At 43.1% G+C, this 25031-nt stretch overlaps 1 protein-coding gene and 2 non-coding genes across 3 annotated transcripts in view; all 3 read right to left on the bottom strand.

Annotated features, from left to right (window-relative positions):
* Nucleotides 1–25031, bottom strand: part of LOC134659708 (U5 small nuclear ribonucleoprotein 200 kDa helicase) — an 82721-nt gene that overhangs the window by 44428 nt on the left and 13262 nt on the right. The window contains exons 7-22 of the mRNA XM_063515400.1: nucleotides 24365–24505; nucleotides 23360–23468; nucleotides 22574–22704; nucleotides 20279–20459; nucleotides 17524–17657; nucleotides 15801–15998; nucleotides 14611–14755; nucleotides 11160–11296; nucleotides 9988–10109; nucleotides 8324–8441; nucleotides 7705–7802; nucleotides 6975–7137; nucleotides 5599–5776; nucleotides 4476–4637; nucleotides 2221–2356; nucleotides 1320–1551 (exon numbers count right to left, since the gene is read on the bottom strand). Of these exons, the coding sequence (XP_063371470.1) occupies nucleotides 1320–1551; nucleotides 2221–2356; nucleotides 4476–4637; nucleotides 5599–5776; nucleotides 6975–7137; nucleotides 7705–7802; nucleotides 8324–8441; nucleotides 9988–10109; nucleotides 11160–11296; nucleotides 14611–14755; nucleotides 15801–15998; nucleotides 17524–17657; nucleotides 20279–20459; nucleotides 22574–22704; nucleotides 23360–23468; nucleotides 24365–24505 (2385 nt within the window). The remainder of the gene's footprint in view (nucleotides 1–1319; nucleotides 1552–2220; nucleotides 2357–4475; nucleotides 4638–5598; nucleotides 5777–6974; nucleotides 7138–7704; nucleotides 7803–8323; nucleotides 8442–9987; nucleotides 10110–11159; nucleotides 11297–14610; nucleotides 14756–15800; nucleotides 15999–17523; nucleotides 17658–20278; nucleotides 20460–22573; nucleotides 22705–23359; nucleotides 23469–24364; nucleotides 24506–25031) is intronic.
* Trnal-aag (transfer RNA leucine (anticodon AAG)) lies at nucleotides 9158–9239 on the bottom strand. Its single transcript has one exon. It is a non-coding gene; the product is annotated as a tRNA-Leu (tRNA).
* Trnal-aag (transfer RNA leucine (anticodon AAG)) lies at nucleotides 12211–12292 on the bottom strand. The gene has a single exon. It is a non-coding gene; the product is annotated as a tRNA-Leu (tRNA).

The following is a 25031-nucleotide window of genomic DNA, read 5'->3' as shown; positions in this document are numbered from 1 at the left end:
CAGCGTAGGTTTTAGTAGCTGGTTGTAGGACTGCATGGTTTCGTAAGTGCAGTAGAAATACACTTATGGGGGGAATTATTGAGACTGTAACAGACTAAAAAACTTACTCTTTCCATCAGCTTATGTAACTCCAACTTTTCTTCTTCCCTAACGGTAATATTCCTGAATTCAGCCGACAGAGAGAATACTCTAAACAGCTCAATCTCCCCTAGCGTAGGTTTTAGTAGTTGGTTGTATAACTGCATAGTTTTGTGTGCAGTTTATTGAGACTATAACCGACTAATATATGAAAAAAAAACTTACTCTTTCCATTAGCTTATGTAACTCCAGTTTCTCTTCTTCCCTAACGGTAATATTCCTGAATTCAGCCGACAGAGAGAATACTCTAAACAGCTCAATCTCCCCTAGCGTAGGTTTCAGTAGCTGGTTGTATGACTGCATGGTTTCGTAAGTGCAGTAGAAATACACTTATGGGGGGAATTATTGAGACTGTAACAGACTAAAAAACTTACTCTTTCCATCAGCTTATGTAACTCCAACTTCTCTTCTTCCCTAACGGTAATATTCCTGAATTCAGCCGACAGAGGGAATACTCTAAACAGCTCAATCTCCCCTAGCGTAGGTTTTAGTAGTTGGTTGTAGGACTGCATGGTTTCGTAAGTGCAGTAGAAATACACTTAACCAACTAATATATGAAAAAAACTTACTCTTTCCATTAGCTTATGTAACTCCAACTTTTCTTCTTCTCTAACGGTGATATTCCTGAATTCAGCCGACAGAGAGAATACTCTAAACAGCTCGATCTCTCCTAGCGTAGGCTTTAGTAGCTGGTTGTAGGACTGCATGGTTTCGTAAGTGCAGTAGAAATACACTTATGGGGGGAATTATTGAGACTGTAACAGACTAAAAAACTTACTCTTTCCATCAGCTTATGTAACTCCAACTTCTCTTCTTCCCTAACGGTAATATTCCTGAATTCAGCCGACAGAGAGAATACTCTAAACAGCTCGATCTCTCCTAGCGTAGGCTTTAGTAGCTGGTTGTAGGACTGCATGGTTTCGTAAGTGCAGTAGAAATACACTTATGGGGGGAATTATTGAGACTGTAACAGACTAAAAAACTTACTCTTTCCATCAGCTTATGTAACTCCAACTTCTCTTCTTCCCTAACGGTAATATTCCTGAATTCAGCCGACAGAGAGAATACTCTAAACAGCTCGATTTCCCCTAGCGTAGGTTTCAGTAGCTGGTTGTATGACTGCCTGGTTTCGTAAGTGCAGTAGAAATACACTTAACCAACTAATATATGAAATAACTTACTCTTTCCATTAGCTTATGTAACTCCAACTTTTCTTCTTCCCTAACGGTAATATTCCTGAATTCAGCCGACAGAGAGAATACTCTAAACAGCTCGATCTCTCCTAGCGTAGGTTTCAGTAGCTGGTTGTAGGACTGCATAGTTTCGTATGTGCAGTAGAAGTGGGAGGCGATGCGGCCTAGCTCGGTCGGTTGGAAGTGGCCGGATTTGCGCTCATACTTGATCAGCCCGGCTCTGGAAATGTATAAAACGTCAGTGTTTTTGCTTGGAAATTACTCGTTATGAAAGTAAAAATAGAACAAGATAAGATTCCTTAAAAAAAACTTTACAGTTTTAGTGACCGCGGCTGGGTATGAAAGTCCATTAATGAGAGAGTGAGACGCAATGACATTCGACAAAGGAATTGGACAGGTGGAATACCACCCAAAGCAAACCGCCAATTACGAAAATGTGCAAAACGCCATCATTCCTTATTTTTAATATTTAACTTTATACGAATATGTATAAACACTGTATTGTATCTAACTGTGTTAAGTAGTTTGACTTCTTAAAATAAAATGGTAGTCTTAAAAAGAAATCGTAAAAAAAAACCGGCCAAGTGCGAGTCGGACTCGCGCACGAGGGGTTCCGTACTATTACACAAAAAACGGAAAAAATTACATGGGATATTTATGGGACTTAAATATTTATTTTATTCTATTTTTAGTATTTATTGTTATAGCGCCAACAGAAATACATCATCAGTGAAATTTTCAACTGTCTAGTTTTTAAATAGTAAAATTTCAACGGTTGATGAGATATAGCCTGGTGACAGACTGACGGACAGTGGAGTCTTAGTAATAGGGTCCCGTTTTTACCCTCTGGGTACGGAACCCTAAAAAAACTATAAGTACGGGTACTAACTTGTCTAGTAGGCTGGCGGCGGTGTGTATCAGATCAGCTCTGTGTAACTCCAGGAGTTTGTCGTCTTGCATCTTCTCGGGAGTAATGCCGTACAGAGCCGGCTCTCGCACCATCCTTATGTACAGATACGTGTATCCTGTTGGAAATTATAATTATTATTTATATATCCTTGGGTTTCACGGGCCTATAATCCCGGTCTTTTGATAGGCTTGCGTGGGGATATAGATCCAACACGTAGAGGCCTCTTGGAGAGCTTTTATGTCATGTAGAACGCCTGCTAGAACCCGTTCACAGGCGCAACAATAGACACCCATGAACCGGTCTCAGCAGGCATTGGGACTATTGTAGAAAAAGAGAACAGTATACCGGTTTATGGATTGAAGAACATTATCAGTTCTGCTAGTTGACAATAGATGTCCTGGCGAACAAAAATTAATGCTCGACAATTTTTAGGTAATATAACCGGATTAACAGGAAGTCTATTTTCAACTCCTTTTGCTTATAATATTAGTTGTAAAATGTTTTGGTAGTACATTTTTCGTCAGTAGCGAAACTTGGGACATCTGGTGTCAACTAGGGGTACTGATAGTTCCGCTACTTGACGTTAAGCTTTGGATTCCTCCGAAAACGGTGCCGTCATATTACGGCCGCTATATAGCGTTGACTGACGTCACTAGAACGTTGTCTATGTAAACAAGATGGCGCGGTTTCCCAGACGGCGTTACGTTACGTTGATTGTCAACGTAACGTAAGATGACGGCCGTCATGACGGTGTCGATAGTTTCGTGAACGTTTTATTAGATAGCGGTGACGCCATTTTGAATAAATGACACGAGATTTGAATAAATGATTCCGTACTACGATTATTTTCCTCTTCTGATGATATTTCATCCTCCAAGTAAATTATAGATGATCAAGCAAATCTTGTCAGTAGGAAAAGGCGCGAAATTCAAATTTTCTATGGGACGTTATCCCATCGCGCCTACATTTTTCAAATTTGCCGCTTTGACCTTGGTGGATGACGGTGTGTTATGACGCCGTGGTACTTTCCACATGTCGCCACCGTAAAGACGGCCGTCTTTTGCGGCCGCTATATGACGGCCGTCATATGACGACACCGTTTTTGGAGGAATCCAAAGCTTTAGATGTCGACTACGAAATAACTCGCGTTTTGGTAATAAAACTGATGTATGGAGTTACCACTCTTTCTTTACTTATATTTCTCTATGCTATTATTTATTCTGTGGTGTGGCTAGTAATAGTATTGTCCGTACTCACCGAGTCAAGTAACAGCGTCGCGTATGCTCTGCACCGACCCTAGCACGATTTCTGCGTTAAGCATATCGGGCAGTTTGCCCACTATATGGGACTTGATGGGTAACTGCTGATTCAGAGACAGGTAGTATTGCAACCCGACACCTGTCTCACTCTATCTCAGGATAAGAGCGATGCACTTTGAATATGTCCGTCTCTAACACAAGTAATATTGAAGCTTGTGGCTAGTAATGATTGTCAGTACTCACCAAGCCAAGTAACAGCGTCGCATACGCTCTGCACCGACCCTAGCACGATTTCCGCGTTAAGCATATCAGGCAGTTTGCCCACTATATGGGACTTGATGGGTAACTGCTGATTCAGAGACAGGTAGTATTGCAACCCGTCACCTGTCTCACTCTATCTCAGGATAAGAGCGATGCACTTTGAATATGTCCGTCTCTAACACAAGTAATATTGAAGCTTGTGGCTAGTAATGATTGTCAGTACTCACCAAGCCATGTGACAGCGTCGCGTACGCTCTGCACCGACCCTAGCACGATTTCTGCGTTAAGCATATCAGGCAGTTTGCCCACTATATGGGACTCGATGGGTAACTGCTGATTCAGAGACAGGTAGTATTGCAACTCGACACCTGTCTCACTCTATCTCAGGATAAGAGCGATGCACTCTGAATATATCCGTCTCTAACTGTAATATTGAAGCTTGTGGCTAGTAATGATTGTCAGTACTCACCAAGCCATGTGACAGCGTCGCGTACGCTCTGCACCGACCCTAGCACGATTTCTGCGTTAAGCATATCGGGCAGTTTGCCCACTATATGGGACTCGATGGGTAACTGCTGATTCAGAGACAGGTAGTATTGCAACCCGACATCTGTCTCACTCTATCTCAAGATAAGAGCGATGCACTTTGAATATGTCCGTCTCTAACACAAGTAATATTGAAGCTTGCAGCTAGTAATGATTGTCAGTACTCACCAAGCCATGTGACAGCGTCGCGTACGCTCTGCACCGACCCTAGTACGATTTCTGCGTTAAGCATGTCGGGCAGTTTGCCCACCATTTGGGACTCGATGGGTAGTTGCTGGTTCAGGAGAGACAGGTAGTATTGTAGTTCGGAGTGGTTCGTAATCAGGATGCCTGCAGACAAATATAGTTTTTAGCTCTAAACAAATTAATAATCTTTATCGAAAACCAAATCGGCCAAGGCACAGCGGACACGCCATACATCAACAATCGTTTGCGTTTATATGTGTGCGCGGCACGTCTGTACACGCGACATTGTGTATGTGTGGGTAAGTCGCTTTACTGAGAGCACGCCAGAAGTACGTCAGATTCATGTCGCGGGGCGAGGTAATGCGAGTCGGGGCGGGGCGGTGCGTGGCCGTTCTGTATGATAATACTATTACTTATTCTGTGGCCAAGGCGTTTTAGAGATATATGTATATATGAGAACATTCATTCGTATGCAAGTAAGTAGCCTCTCACCCTGAATACATACACCGTCTCCGATTGATCGCGGGTAGAAATACTAATAGTTCGGTGTTTTATTTATTTTTTATTTAAAGTTTATTCCACAGTAAAAGTTGTACAAAAGGCGAACTTAATGCCAGGAGTCATTCTCTGCCAGTTAAATTTGGGCCAAACAGATCAAATAGTAATAGGTGCGGAAAATATTTACAATAGGTATAAGAGAAATTGAAACTAACTAAATAACATAAGGTTTTGTCGTCAAAATGTGTTAATCAGCCAGATAGATTTGCTTCCGAGTTTGTATTATGTATTAACTCATTTATATTTGTTTTATTTCATAATTTAAAACCTTAGGTTTACTAAAGAAACAATTTAAATAGAGGAGGGCCCCCTGAAAATGAGAGACTCAGAGTCATTCCTTTTGCAAAGGCTGTTTGTGGTAATCCAGCTTTGCATCGGGAACGGCAGGGAGCGGTTTTTAATTTATAGTTTTTATTTTTATTTTGTGTGCTTCAGTTGTTATTTAATTTGTTTAGAAGAAAGAATGTAGATTTAGATGAAAGACCTACCTAGAAAAAGTTACCTACATATTTCAGATAGGGAGTTATGACAAAATTATGAATATTACCTTCTCCTTTAGTATCGTACTGCGGTCGGCCGGCTCTGCCCAACATCTGCAACACGTCGAGGGCGCCAAGCTCGCTCCAGCGACCCTTTTCTGGGGAGTACACCTGGGTTCCTTTTACTATGACCGTGTGGGCTGGTAAGTTCACACCCCACGCGAGGGTGGCCGTTGATACTAGGACCTGGAAAAATTTAAAGGGTTAATAAGGGTTAACGGGTTATTTAAGGCTTAGCACGCACTGCGGTTTTTAAAAAGCGGTTCCGCTACCGCAAAAAATGTAACGTACGGCATTCTTAAATCGCAAGTGCGTGCGCTTATAAAGAATGCCGTACGTTACATTTTTTGCGGTAGCGGAACCGCTTTTTAAAAACCGCAGTGCGTGCTAAGCCTAAGGGTTAATAAGTGGTCATTAAGTGCCACTTACACCATTCCTCTAACCCGGGGTTAACCGATTAAACCTGGAGTTAGTATGGTTACCAGTACAATGAGTTAACGGTTTAACAGCTTAACCTCGGGTTAGTGGGTGGTGCAAGTGGCCCTAAGGGTTTAAAGGGTTAGGGTTATTTATTTTTATTCATGGTATTAATTATGTAATATATGGATCTTGTTAACCGAAATAAATATATTGAATAAATAAATATCTGGGAGACCAAGCTTTGATCGGAAAACATATAAAAACTCACAAATGCGCGTTCTAGATCGATTTTTCGCCCCCGAAATACCCCATGTAGCCTATTTCATTGAAATCGTTAGAGCTGTTTCCGAGATCACCGTAATATATCAGATTCTCGTGAAATTTTGCGAGCAGGTCCATAGATAAAAAAATTGTGTAACTTCGTTTTTTGAAAAATCATGGCTCAACGAAGTATAAGTAATTTTCATTTTTACAGCTTTTTAGCTTATCGCGAGGTGTACAGTTTAGGGCTGATTTAGACGGCGCGCGAACTCGCATGCGATTTTAGTTACATTGCGGACCATTGAGGTTACAACAATTCAGCCGACCGATGACGCAATGTAATGAAACTCGCATGCGGGTTCTCGCACCGTCTAAATGAGCCCTTACAGAGGCAGTGGTATTCAAGTGAGTGCATTAGTTTATCACCTATATGTCTGTCGGCGAACAGATCTTCAACAAGCGTACGATCGACGCGGCTCATACCGGCGTGATGGATCGCGAACCCATACGGGAGGAGTTCCTCAGGGTTCTATACTGGGTACGCTATAGTATAACATTATAGTCACCTGTATATGTCTGTCGGCGAACAGATCTTCAACAAGCGTGCGGTCGACGCGGCTCATACCGGCGTGATGGATCGCGAACCCATACGGGAGGAGTTCCTCAGGGTTCTATACTAGGTCCGCTATAACATTATAGTCACCTGTATATGTCTGTCGGCGAACAGATCTTCAACAAGCGTGCGGTCGACGCGGCTCATACCGGCGTGATGGATCGCGAACCCATACGGGAGGAGTTCTCGTAGCTCAGGGTTCTTTACTTGGTCCGCTTCTGTTCTGAGTACTTCTGTGCTGGCTGAGCCTTCCCTGTTATACAAAAAACACTACAGTGAGCAAGCGTTTTCCAAAAAAAATGTACATTTCATTCATGTCTTCAAAATATTGACTTCTTGGGCTTATTTTACTTAGAATCATTTGTACATTCACGCCTCATACATGAAAATTTTGTATGAAAAAAAAATTTTTCTGTGCGTCACGTTCATATAAATAAATAAAATAGTCATACAAAAATGTGACGATCTGTAAAGGAAATCTTTAAAAAACCCGTAGGGGTTGGATCAAAAACTAAGTAATTAAGTCCGACTCACGCTTGACTGTGCATGTCTAATAAGTTTTCCTGACATCTATAGGTAAAGAACTATTTTGTGTATTTTTTTCAAAATGTATACCTAGTCGTTTCGGAGATAAGGGGGGGGGGGGGGGGGGTCGGACCGACAGACAGACGCACGAGTGACTATAAGGGTTCCGTTTTTTTGAGGTACGGAACCCTAAAAATAAGGATACTCTCGAGTTTGCCCGAAAGGAGGAGTGTCCCCAGTGTTATAGTGGTAATAAGTATATTTTGTTTTAGCTAACGCGCGGAATACGGTTTACCTGAGGAACTGTCCAAGCGTGTCCTTCTCTAAGCACATATCTCGAATAGCCCTCGCCGTTTTTCCTGTCTCCTTACGCGAATGTACAAACACCAGAATCTGAAAGAGAACAAATATTAATAATGAAATAAAACTATTAAAACTGATTATATCGCGTATATTTAAAATAAATAATTTTACACCATACACGAAATAAAGCACCAGAAGATTAATAGAGAAACGTTGACAGCAGTTACAGGTAGCTAAAAGTACATCCGTTCCACACCAATTTTGGTGGCTAGCCATAAGTGTAAGGCCTAAGCGCAGCGTTCGGCGGGGCGTGCAGCGTGGCTGTGGGCTCACGCGTGATGTGAGCAGCGTGCACTAAGGCCGCTCCTATACGCTTGCATTTGTTTAACATGCACGCCGCACGCCCCGCCCCGCTGCACGCCCAACTCGAGCGTCCACTCAGGCCTTACACTAAGCCGCGCGTGACGCTGCCGCCACCTACCGACCATATCTGTGCTGATCGTAACAGACTCGTTTTGTTAGAGAGTGAGTCTTCTGTACCTAGTTCTATTATTTATTCTGTGCTAGTCAAATACCCTATTAAGTCAGAATGAATCAAGATAACGTGTTACCTGGTTCCTGCCTGCGTGTTCCATGGTCTTCTCATAGACGATGTCATTCATCACTTGGAACCGCTTCAGGGCTTTCTTTTCCGTCACACCGATGTACTGTTGCTCCAAAGGCACAGGCCTGAACACAAGAGTACTATTTATTTACTAGTTTTTAAATCGTTCAAATAACGATTTAAATCGTTAAAAATTGATTGATTTGGGCGGAATAGGGAATATTACGCGAAACTCTGCGTAGGGCGCCACTTCCACAATCCGTCATCTAAGGGTCTACCGCAAACGAGAGAGTCGAAATTTTGTTATCTAACCTCTCTATATTCTTGCATATTCGTGCGATAAAGAGGCAGATAGCTGAGTTTAGAATTTCGCGTTTCCCGGTAGGCCCTTTGTAAACAAAGCGCCTTGATGTATCAATGTCATATTTTATTGTCTGTGAAAACTTGTCAAAAAACAGTTTAAGGCACAGTATGTATAAGTTACTCTATGGTTTACGTTGGGTGCTAGTGCTGCACTCTGGCGGCAGAACATTGCAGTAGTACCCCCTATTTTAAGGCGTCAGTAAAAATGTTGCCATTTTTGGAAGTTACAATTTTTCTAAATTATATTGAGCGTACATCGAAAACAGAAAATGCGTGGGATTTTATCGATTATTCTATTTACTAAAAATCCACCCTGGTTATAAATAATTGGCGTGGCCTATGTGTACAGTCTACACCTTAAAAGCTCTCCGACATGTGAAAACTTATTAAATCAGTTCAGTATTTTAGCCGTGAATGCAATCTCTCAGAGAACAAAATGTTCTTTAAAATATTGAATTTAAAATATACAAAAAGATCTTGGCAGCGGTGGGATTCGAACCCACGCCTCCGAAGAGACTGGTGCCTTAAACCAGCGCCTTAGACCGCTCGGCCACGCTACCGTTGCCTCAGACGACGAAATTAGCTGTTGCCCGTTACGTCACAGTTCAAGATTACACGTGACGTAAAACGACAGATTTACATTGTAATTCTAAATTGATGCATATATGTAATATCAAAGAGAATTTGAAATGAAGGCGGATTGGTAAATTAGATTATGTGGCCACAGTACATTTACTGCCATCTTTCGACAGAAGATTAAAACTGTTAGAACGCCATTTGACTTTGATCCTTATTCTGTCACTGATGTGTCAATTTTTAAATGTCAAAAATTAACGCCATCTACTCGAGACTAGGCCAAAGGTATGGTGCAATATTTTCGAGCGATGACGCCATACCTTTGGCCTACTGTAGACTAGATGTCGTTATATTTTAATATTTAACAAATTAACACATATCAGTGAAAGAATGAGGATCAAAGTCATGACCAGGCGTGTCTCACTCCGCGATTTCGTCGCTTTGCTACAGGTAGCTAAAAGTACATCCGTTCCGGCCCCAATTTTGGTGAAAGCCATAAGCCGCGCGTGGCGCTGTCGCCACCTAGCGGCCACATCTATGCTGATCGTACCAGACGCGTTTTGTTAGAGAGTGAGTCTTCTGTACTTAGTACTATTATTTATTCTGTGTCATGGCGTTCTAACAGTCTTAATCTTCTGTCGAAAGATGGCAGTAAATGTACTGGGGCTGCATCATTTACGATGACAGTAACTCTAGACACTCTATTCTCTTTGGCAAAGGCAATGAACTCACCTGAAAGAGTTGTCGAAGTGGAACAACCCACACTGTTCGGACTTGGGGTCACGATTGACCCTGAGGAAGTCGGCCACGTCGTTGTAATTAGGCAATGTAGCTGACAGACCCACTATTCGGACCTAGAAACATGAAATAGTACATTATTGTCGAGGTTCGGAAGTAGCTACTGGCTGAGGATTCGTTTTAAACGGATGACCTTAGGAGTCCGTTTAATTGAATCCGAAGCCAGCAAGTAGCCTTCCAGCCGAGTCATATATAGTGCTTTTCTCAAAAATGGTGCAAGAAATAGAAATATTTTACAGAAGTAACGTTCTAATTTTCACAGAAAAAAGTAGAACCATTAAAAAGATTTGCTTTGCCTCCTTTAAAAAAAAATAAGTAGTCCCGAAATCGAGACTGCAATGTTTTTAACTTTTTAATTTTTTGACTGACCATAAACTACGTCGACTTTGCCGTCCATTTTTGAGAAAAACACATTTAACTTTTAGGGTTCTGTACCCTAAGCAGTGGGGCACTCCCGACTTCGGGCAAACTCGGCTCCGTTCGGCTCAGCATTGCTTCGAGCAATTATTAGGGTTGACACAACTTGACGTCCCTTTGCGTGCACGACCACAGATAAGATAATCACTTGAATTTTGACAGCCCTAAATAGCCAAAAGGGATAGTGCCATAATTTAGAAATATATCATTCAAAAGATACTTTAATACAAGATACAGTACGTAGCGGCCCTTTTTTCCACATCTTTCGTTAAATTTAAATAATCACGATTATTTGGCAGTGGCGCTAGTGTGCACGTTGATGGGCCCTTAACCTTTTCCACGCAGTGTCAAAGACAAAAGCTGTCACTCAGACGCCACATCATTGAAGTGTCAAAACTGAAGTTAAACTTTATGCATATGCCCGTAGGTCGATGTTGCTCTGTGGTCTGTGAGCGATTAATCGGTCTTTGGCGTTGAACCTACGGTGCGGATATGACACCGTAAGATTGTGAACCCGTTAGTTTATAATCTAACGTAGGTTAGGTTAGGTTAGATTATAATCTCCCTACCGTCAGTTTATAATGTAACTAGCGAGATTATAATATGACGAGTGTTTACAATTTTACGGTGACAGATATATCGGTCATTGGCGTCCAAAAGGTTAAGGTAAATAATGGTAATATTATTACGTCTTCCTGGGTCTGCTCGACCGTCCTCAGGGTCCTAGCGACCAGCGCCTCTAGCACCGGTCCTCGCTCGTCGTGTAGAAGATGCACTTCATCTATGATGATCAGCCGCACCAGATTCGTGAAGGATCGCTCGCCACCTGAGGAAAAACATTTGTTACTCATCATCATCAAACATCAACATTTATTCAGCGAATAGGTCACAAGGGCACTTTTACACGTCAACATGGAATTTACATACAGCAAAAAAAAACACATCAACAATTATAAAATACAACTAAGCCGCAAATATAAAATCAAACTAAAGTATTACATAGAGATGTATAAAGTCTCTAAATGTAAAATTTAAAAAAAAAAACGCTATAACAATAGTATTGAAAAAAAGAACACAAAGATACAAATACTATAATCTAAAATTATTTAGAGATGTAAATGTCTCTAAGTGTCATCATAACTAAAAAACGCTACTTGACAATAGATGTAGCAGTACTGATAGTTCCGCTACTCGATGCTAGATGTAGACATTGAAAGTAATAGTCTTTTTGGTACCAAAACTGAGCACTCTTGCTATGGAGTGAGCACTCTTGTCTTACTATATTTCTCTATGCTATAGTTCGTTTTTTTAGCATTAGAAAAAGACTAGAGATCTTGACGTGTCTTTTAATTGAAAAACGCTTTTTGAAAACCGGTCAAGTGCGAGTTGGACTCGCGTTCCGTGGATTCCGTATAGTACCCAATTTTTAATAATGTATTTTTTTTATGTGGAAAGTGACTGAAATGTCTTTAAAAAACTCGTAGGGGTCAGATCAAAAACTAAGTAATTAAACCCGACTCACGCTTGACTGCACGTATCTAATAGGTTTTCCTGTCATCTATAAGGTAAAGAACTATTTGTGTATTTTTTTTTCAAAATTTTAGATTGAGTAGTTTCGGAGATAAAGGAATGGTCAGACAGACAGACAGACAAGACGCACGAGTGATCCTATAAGGGTTCCGCTTTTTCCTTTTGGGGTACGGAACCCTAAAAAAGACAGGATTCGCTACAAAAAGATGATGGCAGCGGTGGGATTCGAACCCACGCCTCCGAAGAGACTGGTGCCTTAAACCAGCGCCTTAGACCGCTCGGCCACGCTACCGTTGGCTTAGACGACGAAATTTAACTGTCGCCTGTTACGTCACGGTCATACTATCATCTATGTAGGTCACAGACAATCCAACCTCTAGACATAGCATAGTCGCGCTACCCCCTCTGCCACACATACGGTAGCGTTACTCCATCTTCGAGTCAATCCCGTGCCGTGATTGGTCCGTGTCTTTGAACGGACCAATCACGGCACGGGATTCGCTCACCTCGTCCCCCCGCACCCCCGTATTTTTGGCAGCATCGGTTTCATGAAAGAATTGGCCTAAGCTCAGTCTAGAGGTTGGATTGTCAGTGATGTAGGTATATGAGATTAATCTCGATGTCAGATGTCATTTTAGATTAAAATGTGCACTATTATTGTAATTTTTTCGTTCAAGTCTCACCCAGGGCAGTAATTTTTCCACTTTTAAATTTATTCTAAGCTTAAACACAGATTATATAATAGTTCTTACGAACAGATACTTATCTCTCAAAGATAACGCAAATACCTACCGGTTTTGATACCTACACAAAAATACAATGGAGTGACCTTCAACGCGCCGCTCCCCGCACCGCACGCGCCGACACAACTCTAGGGTTGCCTATGCTTAAATTTCAAATACATTGGTGTCTTAGGTAGATATCTAACTACGAGTATAAATGTGTCGTAAAAAATATTACCTACAACTTTAAAAAAAAAACCGGCCAAGCGCGAGTCGGACTCGCGCACGGAGGGTTTCGCACCATCAACTAAAAAAAGAGCAAAACAAGCAAAAAAAACAAGCAAAAAAACGGTCACCCATCCAAGTACTGACCCCGACCGACGTTGCTTAACTTCGGTCAAAAATCACGTTTGTTGTATGGGAGCCCCACTTAAATCTTTATTTTATTCTGTTTTTAGTATTTGTTGTTATAGCGGCAACAGAAATACATCATCTGTGAAAATTTCAACTGTCTAGCTATCACGGTTCGTGAGATACAGCCTGGTGACAGACGGACGGACGGACGGATGGACGGATGGACGGACGGACGGACAGCGGAGTCTTAGTAATAGTCCTGTTTTTACCCTTTGGGTACGGAACCCTAAAAAGTACCTACGTACCATGTAACCGTCGTAAAAATACGCACGGAGCGCGCGGTGGCGTGCGTGCGTGAGCGCGTGTGACAACCAACTGGCTGGCTATTGTATTGTACCGCCGGCGGGACGAGATTCGTAGGCATAAATCCGAGCCCGCGCGGAGAGTTCCATAGGCCTGGCTTAACCCAGTATATTTATTTAATCATTGTATACTCGTCGACACAGGTAGAATTGAAAACTAACCTTTTCTAGTAATGATGTCCCACTTCTCCGGAGTGCAGACTATCAGCTGGGTGGCTTCGATCTGCTCCCTGGTCAGCTGGTGGTCGCCGGTCAACTCGGACACCTTCAAGTTGTACGAATGAATGAATGAATGAATGAATGAATCATAACTAACCTTTTCTAGTAATGATGTCCCACTTCTCCGGAGTGCAGACTATCAGCTGAGTGGCTTCGATCTGCTCCCTGGTCAGCTGGTGGTCACCGGTCAACTCGGACACCTTCAAGTTGTACGAATGAATGAATGAATCAGAACTAACCTTTTCTAGTAATGATGTCCCACTTCTCCGGAGTGCAGACTATCAGCTGAGTGGCTTCGATCTGCTCCCTGGTCAGCTGGTGGTCACCGGTCAACTCGGACACCTTCAAGTTGTACGAATGAATGAATGAATCATAACTAACCTTTTCTAGTAATGATGTCCCACTTCTCCGGAGTGCAGACTATCAACTGAGTGGCTTCGATCTGCTCCCTGGTCAGCTGGTGGTCGCCGGTCAACTTGGACACCTTCAAGTTGTACGAATGAATGAATGAATCATAACTAACCTTTTCTAGTAATGATGTCCCACTTCTCTGGAGTGCAGACTATCAGCTGAGTGGCTTCGATCTGCTCCCTGGTCAGCTGGTGGTCGCCGGTCAACTCGGACACCTTCAAGTTGTACGAATGAATGAATGAATCATAACTAACCTTTTCTAGTAATGATGTCCCACTTCTCCGGACTGCAGACTATCAGCTGGGTGGCTTCGATCTGCTCCCTGGTCAGCTGGTGGTCGCCGGTCAACTTGGACACCTTCAAGTTGTACAAATGAATTAATGAATGAATCAGAACTAACCTTTTCTAGTAATGATGTCCCACTTCTCCGGAGTGCAGACTATCAGCTGAGTGGCTTCGATCTGCTCCCTGGTCAGTTGGTGGTTGCCGGTCAACTCGGATACCTTCAAGTTGTACGAATGAATGAATGAATCATAACTAACCTTTTCTAGTAATGATGTCCCACTTCTCCGGAGTGCAGACTATCAGCTGAGTGGCTTCGATCTGCTCCCTGGTCAGCTGGTGGTCGCCGGTCAACTCGGACACCTTCAAGTTGTAGGCCGCTAGACGTTTGCTGAAGTTGCCCACCTGGACGGATATACTGTACATTAACATAGAGAAATATAGTAAAGCATAGAGTCAGGGTTCGAAAGGAAAATTATCAATGGTAGTTATCTTGATAATTATCGTGATTTTTATGTCTGATAATTATCGATTTGATAATAACCTAATAAAATTTATAAAAAAATAGCAAAAAACGTCTAATTATTTTTTACTATCAAAGAATTCAAAGAAAATATAGCACCATCCATACTTGGGACAATTACCCGATATTTATCGGATAATTATCGCGATAATTATCAAAGACTATAATTATCTAGATAATTTCGAACCCTGCATTGAGTGCTAACTCCATACATCAGTTTTGGTAACAATGTCGACATCTAGCATCGAGATGTGGAATTATCAGTACCGCTACTTGACAATAGATGTTGCGACAACCGAAAATTCTAATACTCAACCATTTTCAAGTAATATTAATTATTTAACACTCACTCACTGGCGAGCGTGTATGAGGAATGTTATGAAAGTAACGGAAGCGAAAGAGGTATGTCAGGATCATAGCAAATGGGAATCCGTGGTCTCTGCCTACCCCTCCGGGAAATAGGCGTGATTATATGTATGTATGTATGACTCACCATCTCCTGTACTAGAGAGCGCATACCCACGTAGATCATCTTGAAGTCGGACGCGTTGACTGTCCCATCATCATTTACATGACGACTTCACGCAGGATACACAGTAGAGTTATATTAGTATGACTATATAACAGTGACTCACCATCTCCTGTACTAGAGAGCGCATGGGGGCCACGTAGATCATCTTGAAGTCGGTCGCATTGACTGTCCCATCATCATTTACATGACGACTTCACGCAGGATACACAGTAGAGGTATATTAGTATGACTATAATAACAGTGACTCACCATCTCCTGTACTAGAGAGCGCATAGGGGCCACATAGATCATCTTGAAGTCGGTCGCATTGACTGTCCCATCATCATTTACATGACGACTTCACGCAGGATACACAGTGGAGTTATATTAGTATGACTATAATAACAGTGACTCACCATCTCCTGTACTAGAGAGCGCATGGGGGCCACGTAAATCATCTTGAAGTCGGACGCGTTGACTGTCCCGTCATCGTTGACGTGTTTCCCGACTTCACGCAGGATACACAGTAGGGCCACGTTGGTCTTCCCGGCGCCCGTTGGTGCACAAACTAGGAGGTTGAAGTCTTTCTCGAGCGCTGCTTTCGATATGCGGCTCTGTATATAAACAATTAGTACATTATGACGAAGTGTGAAAAGTTCGAAAAGTGCGAAGAAATTCATTTTTAACACATACAGTGCCGAAAACCCGACTATGGGGCTATTCATAAATTACGTCATTTCAAATTGGGGGGGGGGGGGGGCTGTCTGGACATCGGATGATGACGTACGAGGAAACGAGGTCATTCGAATCATGATTTTTGGATGATTTTAGGGGGGAGTGTCAAAATAGATGACGTAATTTATGAACAGCCCCTATTGGGTATTTTATTTATGATCTCGTTCCCAGGCCGACCCGATAGTCGGGATCGTGGTACTACAGCTTTATATGACGAAATTTTTGTGGCCTGGCGCGGATGTCTTGTTTGGCTGGGTGGCAATGAATGTGTTAATTTAGGGTGGACAGTTATTGGCGAATTACGCTACTAAGAAAAAGTGACCAAGGCTGGAAACGAAGCAGCGTCCTCTGCTATCGCGGCAAGCGCCTGAGCCATTCGGCCACCTGGGTTACAGCGGCATAGGTAGAAATTTTCCAACTACATATATGGATTTCATCAGGATAAGTATGGGTAGAACAGTATGGTTCGACCTCCTAACCGAATAAACTCATATGATTCCAAGCTAGCTATATTTTCTAAAAATAGTTTAACACATTCACTACCAGGAACCCACCTGGTGGGCGCTCGTGAACTTTGCTCAGATGCCAGATAACCCGCTGGGCGGGTTGTTTTGTACGCAGCTATAGACGACCGGTTTCTGGGGTAGTGCGCCGTTTTTTGTCTGGCAGTGAATGTGTTAAATTGTCCTAATTCTTGTAATAGAAAGATTGCACCATGCCTTTAGCCTACTCTCGGGTAGATGACGTTAATTTCAATATTGAACAAATAAACACATATCAGTGAAAGAATAAGGGTCAAAGTCAAATGGCGTTCTAACAGTTTAAGTCTTTTGTCGAAAGATGGCAGTAAATTTACTGTGGCTACATAATATACTTTGACAATCCGCCTCTATTTCAAATTCTCTTTGATTAGGCCACATAATAAATAATAGTACTAGGTACAGAAGATTCACTCTCTAACAAAACGCGTCTGTTACGACAGATATGACATGCGCGAGCAGGCGCCCCCGTTCCGTAGCGATGCGCGGCAACTACTATGGCTTGACACCAAAATTGGTGTACGCCGCATGTACTTGTACCGACGCGACGAAATTGCGGAGTGAGCCACGCCCATAGACTAGGAATCCTCTAGACGGAGTTTAGAGCAATTATTTCATGCCACCGATGCTGCCAAAAATACTGGGGCGCGGGGGACGAGGTGAGCGAGTCCCGTGCCGTGATTGGTCCGTTCAAAGACACGGACGTCACACAAAGACACTTTGACTCGAAGATGGAGTAAAACTACCGTATATTTGTGGCAGAGGGGGTAGCGCTACTATGCTCAGTCTAGAGGATGTCTTGTCTGTGGCCACGCCTAATTAGACTCAATGGCAGAAAACATTATCAAAATAAAAACGGACTAACCTGTATTCTATTCAGGGTTTTGAACCCTTCAAACGCTGGTTGCACGTACTTCGGGAGTTGCTCGACCGGCAGAAGAGTCTCTCCTTCCTCGAAAGCCTTCGGTTTCAACGCCGGCACGTGCACTTCTTCGTAACCTGATGAAAATACAAAAGTGTTCAGTCGCCATCAGATATATCGGAGCGGCTGTGTAAGGCTCGAGTTGGGCGTGCAGTGGGGCGGGGCGTGCTGCGTGCATGTTAAACAAATGCAAGCGTATAGGAGCGGCCTTAGTGCACGCTGCTCACGTCACGCGTGAGCCCACATCCACGCTGCACGCCCCGCCGAACGCTCCGCTTCGAGCGTCCACTCAGGCCTACAAATATCTGAACACGCGTCTATTGTCAGGGCGTTAGAGTGCGTGTTCAGATATTGTGGACACCTTGGCCGCTCAGATATATCCGATGGCGACTGTACATTAAACTTTAAATGGACGAAGATGTTCTTGAAAGAATAGGGAATATTACGCAAAACTTCCACATTCCGTCCCAATCTAAGGGTCTACCGCAAACGAGAGAGTCGAAATTTTAATGTCTAACCTCTCTATCACTCTTGCATATTCGAGCGATAAAGAGGCAGATAGCTGAGTTTCGATTTTCGCGTTTCCCGGTAGGCCCTTTGTAAACAAACCGCCTTGATGTATCAATATCATATTTTATTGTCTGTATAAAGCCAAAATATTTTTAAGTTTGTTTTGTGCAATTCAAGTGCCGTCCTCTCACAGTCTCACGATAAACAAGTGTAGAAATACATGACCTTCACAGGCAGCACCAGACCAATCTTAAATTATGGTACTATTTGACAATACCTTTTCTCTGCTTCCTGAAGGATCCAGGTGGTAGCTGACACCTCTTGTTGGCCATGAAATGAGCTCCAGCGGCGAACACGAGCTCTTCAAGTATCATCTGCCTGTTGCCAGCCTGGCCACTGCCCTGTCATGTGGCTATGATATTAAGTTTACCTTTTCTCTGCTTCCTGAAGGATCCAGGTGGCAGCTGACACCTCTTGTTGGCCATGAAATGAGCTCCAGCGGCGAACACCAGCTCTTCAAGTATCATTTGCCTGTTGCCAGCCTGGCCACTGCCCTGTCATGTGGCTATGATGACATATATATAATGTTTACCTTTCCTCTGCTTTCTGAATGACCCAGGTGGTAGCTGACACCTCTTGTTGGCCATGAAGTGAGCTCCAGCGGCGAACACCAGCTCTTCAAGTATCATCTGTCTGTTGCCAGCCTGGCCACTGCCCTGTCATGTGGCTAAGATGACATATATATAATGTTTACCTTTCCTCTGCTTTCTGAATGACCCAGGTGGTAGCTGACACCTCTTGTTGGCCATGAAGTGAGCTCCAGCGGCGAACACCAGCTCTTCAAGTATCATCTGTCTGTTGCCAGCCTGGCCACTGCCCTGTCATGTGGCTATGATGACATATATAATGTTTACCTTTCCTCTGCTTTCTGAATGACCCAGGTGGTAGCTGAAACCTCTTGTTGGCCATGAAGTGAGCTCCAGCGGCGAACACCAGCTCTTCAAGTATCATCTGCCTGTTGCCAGCCTGGCCACTGTCCTGTCATGTGGCTATGATGACATATATATAATGTTTACCTTTCCTCTGCTTTCTGAATGACCCAGGTGGTAGCTGACACCTCTTGTTGGCCATGAAGTGAGCTCCAGCGGCGAACACCAGCTCTTCAAGTATCATCTGCCTGTTGTCAGCCTGGCCACTGCCCTGTCATGTGGCTATGATGACATATATATAATGTTTACCTTTCCTCTGCTTTCTGAATGACCCAGGTGGTAGCTGACACCTCTTGTTGGCCATGAAGTGAGCTCCAGCGGCGAACACCAGCTCTTCAAGTGTCATCTGCCTGTTGCCAGCCTGGCCACTGCCCTGTCATGTGGCTACGATGATAAGTTTACCTTTTCTCTGTTTCCTGAAGGATCCAGGTGGCAGCTGACACCTCTTGTTGGCCATGAAGTGAGCTCCAGCGGCGAACACCAGCTCTTCAAGTGTCATCTGTCTGTTGCCAGCCTGGCCACTGCCCTGTCATGTGGCTACGATGATCAGTTTACCTTTTCTCTGCTTTCTGAATGACCCAGGTGGTAGCTGACACCTCTTGTTGGCCATGAAGTGAGCTCCAGCGGCGAACACCAGCTCTTCAAGTATCATCTGTCTGTTGCCAGCCTGGCCACTGCCCTGTCATGTGGCTACGATGACATATATAATGTTTACCTTTCCTCTGCTTTCTGAATGACCCAGGTGGTAGCTGACACCTCTTGTTGGCCATGAAGTGAGCTCCAGCGGCGAACGCCAGCTCTTCAAGTATAATCTGTCTGTTGCCAGCCTGGCCACTGCCCTGTCATGTGGCTATGATGACATATATATAATGTTTACCTTTCCTCTGCTTCCTGAATGACCCAGGTGGTAGCTGACACCTCTTGTTGGCCATGAAGTGAGCTCCAGCGGCGAACACCAGCTCTTCAAGTATCATCTGTCTGTTGCCAGCCTGGCCACTGCCCTGTCATGTGGCTACGATGACATATATAATGTTTACCTTTCCTCTGCTTTCTGAATGACCCAGGTGGTAGCTGACACCTCTTGTTGGCCATGAAGTGAGCTCCAGCGGCGAACGCCAGCTCTTCAAGTATAATCTGTCTGTTGCCAGCCTGGCCACTGCCCTGTCATGTGGCTATGATGACATATATATAATGTTTACCTTTCCTCTGCTTCCTGAATGACCCAGGTGGTAGCTGACACCTCTTGTTGGCCATGAAGTGAGCTCCAGCGGCGAACACCAGCTCTTCAAGCTGCAGCATCTGTCTGTTGCCGGCAGCTTGGCCGCTGCCAGCCGCTTCGGCTTTGTGGCGCTTGCGAGGCGCTTCGGATTGTTGGGCGCTCTGTAATATATCATTATACATATTAACTGACACTGCGTAAACAATGCCACAGAATAAATAATAGTACTAGGTACAGAAGGTTCACTCTCTAACAAAACGCGCCTATTACGACAGATATGACCGCTAGGTGGCGCGAGCGCGAGCCGGCGTCCGTTCCGTAGCGGTGCGCGGCAACTACTACTGCTAAACACCAGGACTGGTGTGGGCCGCATGTACTTGTAGCGACGCGACAACATCGCGGAGTGAGCCACGTCTGACAATGCGTCATCCAGAGACCACGGCAAAAAACCAAAAGGCAACTACCCTATCTATTCTATAACTTAATTTATCTAATTCAATTTCTGCTTTTGTCAGGCGTGGCTCACTCCGCGATTTCGTCGCTTTGCAACAGGTAGCTACAAGTACATCCGTTCCACACCAATTTTGGTGGCTAGCCATAAGCCGCGCGTGGCGCTGTCGCCACCTAGCGGCCATATCTGTGCTGATCGTAACAGACGCGTTTTGTTAGAGAGTGAGTCTTCTGTACTTAGTACTATTATTTATTCTGTGTCATGGCGTTCTAACAGTCGAATCTTCTGTCGAACGATGGCGGTAAATGTACTGTGGCTACATAATTTACCATGACAGTAACTCTCTATACACTCTATTATCTTTGGCAAAGGCAATGAACTATTATGGGTGTGTAATGCTTAATATAATTATAAAAGAACTATCATACATTTGTTATAACGCCATTTGATATATTATTATATGTTATAATGTAATTTTTATTATACATTTCCTTTGTTATATTGTAATTTCATCTAAACTGACATTGATATAATGCCTATTGTAATATAATTTTTAAATAATATATACACATGTGCTATACTGACATTTGTTATATTATATTTTTGTATAACGTAATACTTTATACAATTTTATCAAGTATAAATACATATATTTTATAACATTTTTTGTCATATTTCATTTAATAGTAACATTGCATTATTTTTTAATAAAATATTGAATTTCTAGTTACGTCTTTTATGCTATCCTACTTCTTTTGCTACATATTTTATTCTAGGGGGTCGCAGTTCTAACCTAACTTAACCAATTTTTACTTAGTTTTCGATTCTGCGGGGGCCGCAGTTCAAACCTAACCTAAACCACTTTTTTGCTAGGTATTTCATTCTACGGAGGGCCAAAGTTCTAACCTAACCTAACCCTCCTTTTGCTAGGTAGTTATTCGTTTGTGTGGAGTCGCAGTTCCAACCTAACCTAACCCATTTATGTCATGCAACTATTATGCCACACAAATAATTATGCGATATCACTTGTTATAACAAATAATATGCTTTAGAGTATGTAATAATTATGACAATGTATATTAGACGAAGTGTAAATATACCTTATGACCATTATACCAATAATAACATTATGTGTAACGTTAATTAGGTATTACGGTAGTATGACATTCATTACGTTATTCGAAATAACGATATATCAAACTATAATATATAAAAAGTAATTATAAAAAAATGTAATGCATCCAACTATTATATATTAGTACTATTATATATTCTGTGCTTTTGTATTAAAATGATCGGCCGGACACATCGGCGCACTGAAAATCTCATTGTAGAATCTTGGGTTTAAAAACAAGCATTACTGACCTCGTCATCTCCCTTCCCCGTCTCCAGCTGAGCCAGGATCTTCATGAGATGCGGCTGCCGGCTCATCTCGTCGCGGAGCGCTTGGCGCTCGCTCTCAGATTGGGAGGAGGCGAACTTAGTGCAGTACAACACTGTAACACAAGCATTACTGACCTCGTCATCTCCCTTCCCCGTCTCCAACTGAGCCAGGATCTTCATGAGATGCGGCTGCCGGCTCATCTCGTCGCGGAGCGCTTGGCGCTCGCTCTCGGACTGGGAGGAGGCGAACTTAGTGCAGTACAACACTGTAAAACAAGCATGACTGACCTCGTCATCTCCCTTCCCCGTCTCCAGCTGAGCCAGGATCTTCATGAGATGCGGCTGCCGGCTCATCTCGTCGCGGAGCGCTTGGCGCTCGCTCACGGACTGGGAGGAGGCGAACTTAGTGCAGTACAACACTGTAAAACAAGCATTACTGACCTCGTCATCTCCCTTCCCCGTCTCCAACTGAGCCAGGATCTTCATGAGATGCGGCTGCCGGCTCATTTCGTCGCGGAGCGCTTGGCGCTCGCTCTCGGACTGGGAAGAGGCGAGCTTCGTGCAGTACAACACTGTAAAAAACAACAGATAGTTATAGTAGGGACCCACTGATTACCAGTTATCGGCTTGTCTGTCAGTTGTTCGGAGCTGTCAAATTTTGCGTTTAACTGACAGACTGATATCGTCTGGCGAACTGGTAATCAGTGGCCCCTCCAGCTATAAATACCAGATCCAAATCTCTCCAGAGTAGCGCTAGAGTGGCTAAGAACGTAGCTGCGCGCTGTGAATGTTTTGAAATGTTTTATCAAATATTTATTTATTTATTTATTTAAACTTTATTGCACAATACACAAAAATAATGTACAAATGGCGGACTTAATGCCTAATGGCATTCTCTACCAGTCAACCATCGGGCCAAACAGAGACATGTAAAATTGGCGCAAGGAGAAAAAGGAATTTACTTATTCTATATACTCTAGGTATTGTGGCGCCACCTATTTAAGGTTTTTTGACGGACACTTTTTGATACGTGGAGATTGTTCTCCTTACCTCTACCCTCCATACTTACTACTGCCTTTTGCAAATGTTCTCCCATAAAAGAGTTTTGTCCTTACCTCTACCCTCTATAGTGGTAATAAGTAAGTAATAAATAAGTGGTAAGGCTACTGGATCTTATCAATCATAATTTCACAAACTCTGTAAAGTCTGAATGGTATTTTGACTCACCAGTGTATCTGTACTTGGTCAGTATCTTGACAAACTCGAAACAGTCGTACCCGAGCATCAAAACTAGTCTATTTTCCAAATCCCTGTCGTCAGCAGCGTCATCTAGTGCCTAAAACCAATAAAATATGTTTGTAGATTGTACACAAAACATGACATAAAATATAATAATTAATTTAAAATACATCTCAACGTTTTGAACCCTTAAAGGGGCCCACTGATTAACAGTCCGCCGGACGATATCGGCCTGTCAGTAAGAACAAAAAGTTGACAGTTGACAGCCGAGATACCGTCCGGCGGACTGGTAATCAGTGGGCACCTTTACAGCAGCGGTCGGCAACAGGTGGCCCGCGAACCTGTCACTTGCGGCCCGCGAGGCTCCCTGGCTATTTTGTATGTAATATTGACAAACGACAATGTCTGATAATGTCATAAATATTGACAAAGTGCGGCCCGCGTCAACTTCGTTAACTACCATGTGGCCCTTTGCTGGTAAAAGGTTGCCGACCGCTGCTTTACAGCGTTCGTGGTTAACGGGTGACTGAGATAAATATATTCACAGGATTGTTTTCAGAGCCTATTAATCTGACAGCTCCCACGGCTCATATATGAGCCAGAACGCTTATGGTGACGTCCTATCGTGGGATTCGACAGGTTAATTGTCCCACTGCTGGGCAAAGACCTCGATACAAATATGAAACAAAAACTAAAAACCCCTTTTTACCTCGAAAGTATCGCTAGACATGATTTGGGATAGCAAGGCATCAGGAAAATGCCTCGTTGCTTATGTAGCCGATAGGCGTCAATAAATAACTGCTACATTTGTGCTACTCTTCAGATTGTTTATACCTTACCTTAAGTACTTCGCTGGACTTGGCTTGTGACCGCATGGCATCAGGGAAATACCGGGAGAGCCATCTTTGTAGCCAATAGGCATCAATGTCCATTTGATAGATAACTGCTGCACTTGTGCTACTCTATAGTTTGTTTATAAGTTTTATAACTTACCTTAAGTACTTCGCTGGACTTGGCTTGTGACAGCATGGCATCAGGGAAATGCCGAGACAGCCGTCTTTGTAGCCAATAGGCATCAATGTCCATCGGGTGGATGACTGTGTCACGTCGCTTGTGTGACTGTTCCTCTGACAGCTAAAAAATACAAGATTAGTAAGTAAATAAGTAAGTAAGTAAATATTCTTTATTGGCAATAAAGAATATTTACTTAGGATCACGTTAGTTTCTTGGACTCATGATCAAATGAACTACCTATGTGTAAAGAGTTTTATGAAATTATTTAATACTGATGTTTTCTATGTCATATGTATTAAAGTACAGATGTAGTGCATAATTATTTTCCATCGTATTTTCACGAAAACGTACATACGTGTCTTGCTATTTCAGTCAGTCTCGGTACAAAAAGTACTGAGGACGACTGAAGCAAGCGTGGCTCACTCCGCGATTTAGCTAAAAGTACATGCGGCCCACACCAATTTTGGTGTCTACTCATAGTAGTTGCCGCGCGTAGCTACGGAACGGACGCCTACTCGCGCTTGCGTCACTTTGCGGTCATATCTGTCGTGATAGACGCGTTTTGTTAGGGAGTGAACCTTCTGTACCTAGTACCACAGAATAAATAATAGTACTAAGTACAGAAGACTCACTCTCTAACAAAACG

The sequence above is a fragment of the Cydia amplana genome, chromosome 25 (genome assembly GCF_948474715.1).
Source record: "Cydia amplana chromosome 25, ilCydAmpl1.1, whole genome shotgun sequence".
Taxonomy (NCBI): domain Eukaryota; kingdom Metazoa; phylum Arthropoda; class Insecta; order Lepidoptera; family Tortricidae; genus Cydia; species Cydia amplana.
Note: the sequence above shows the minus strand (reverse complement) of the source record. Positions and strands in the feature narration are given on the sequence as shown.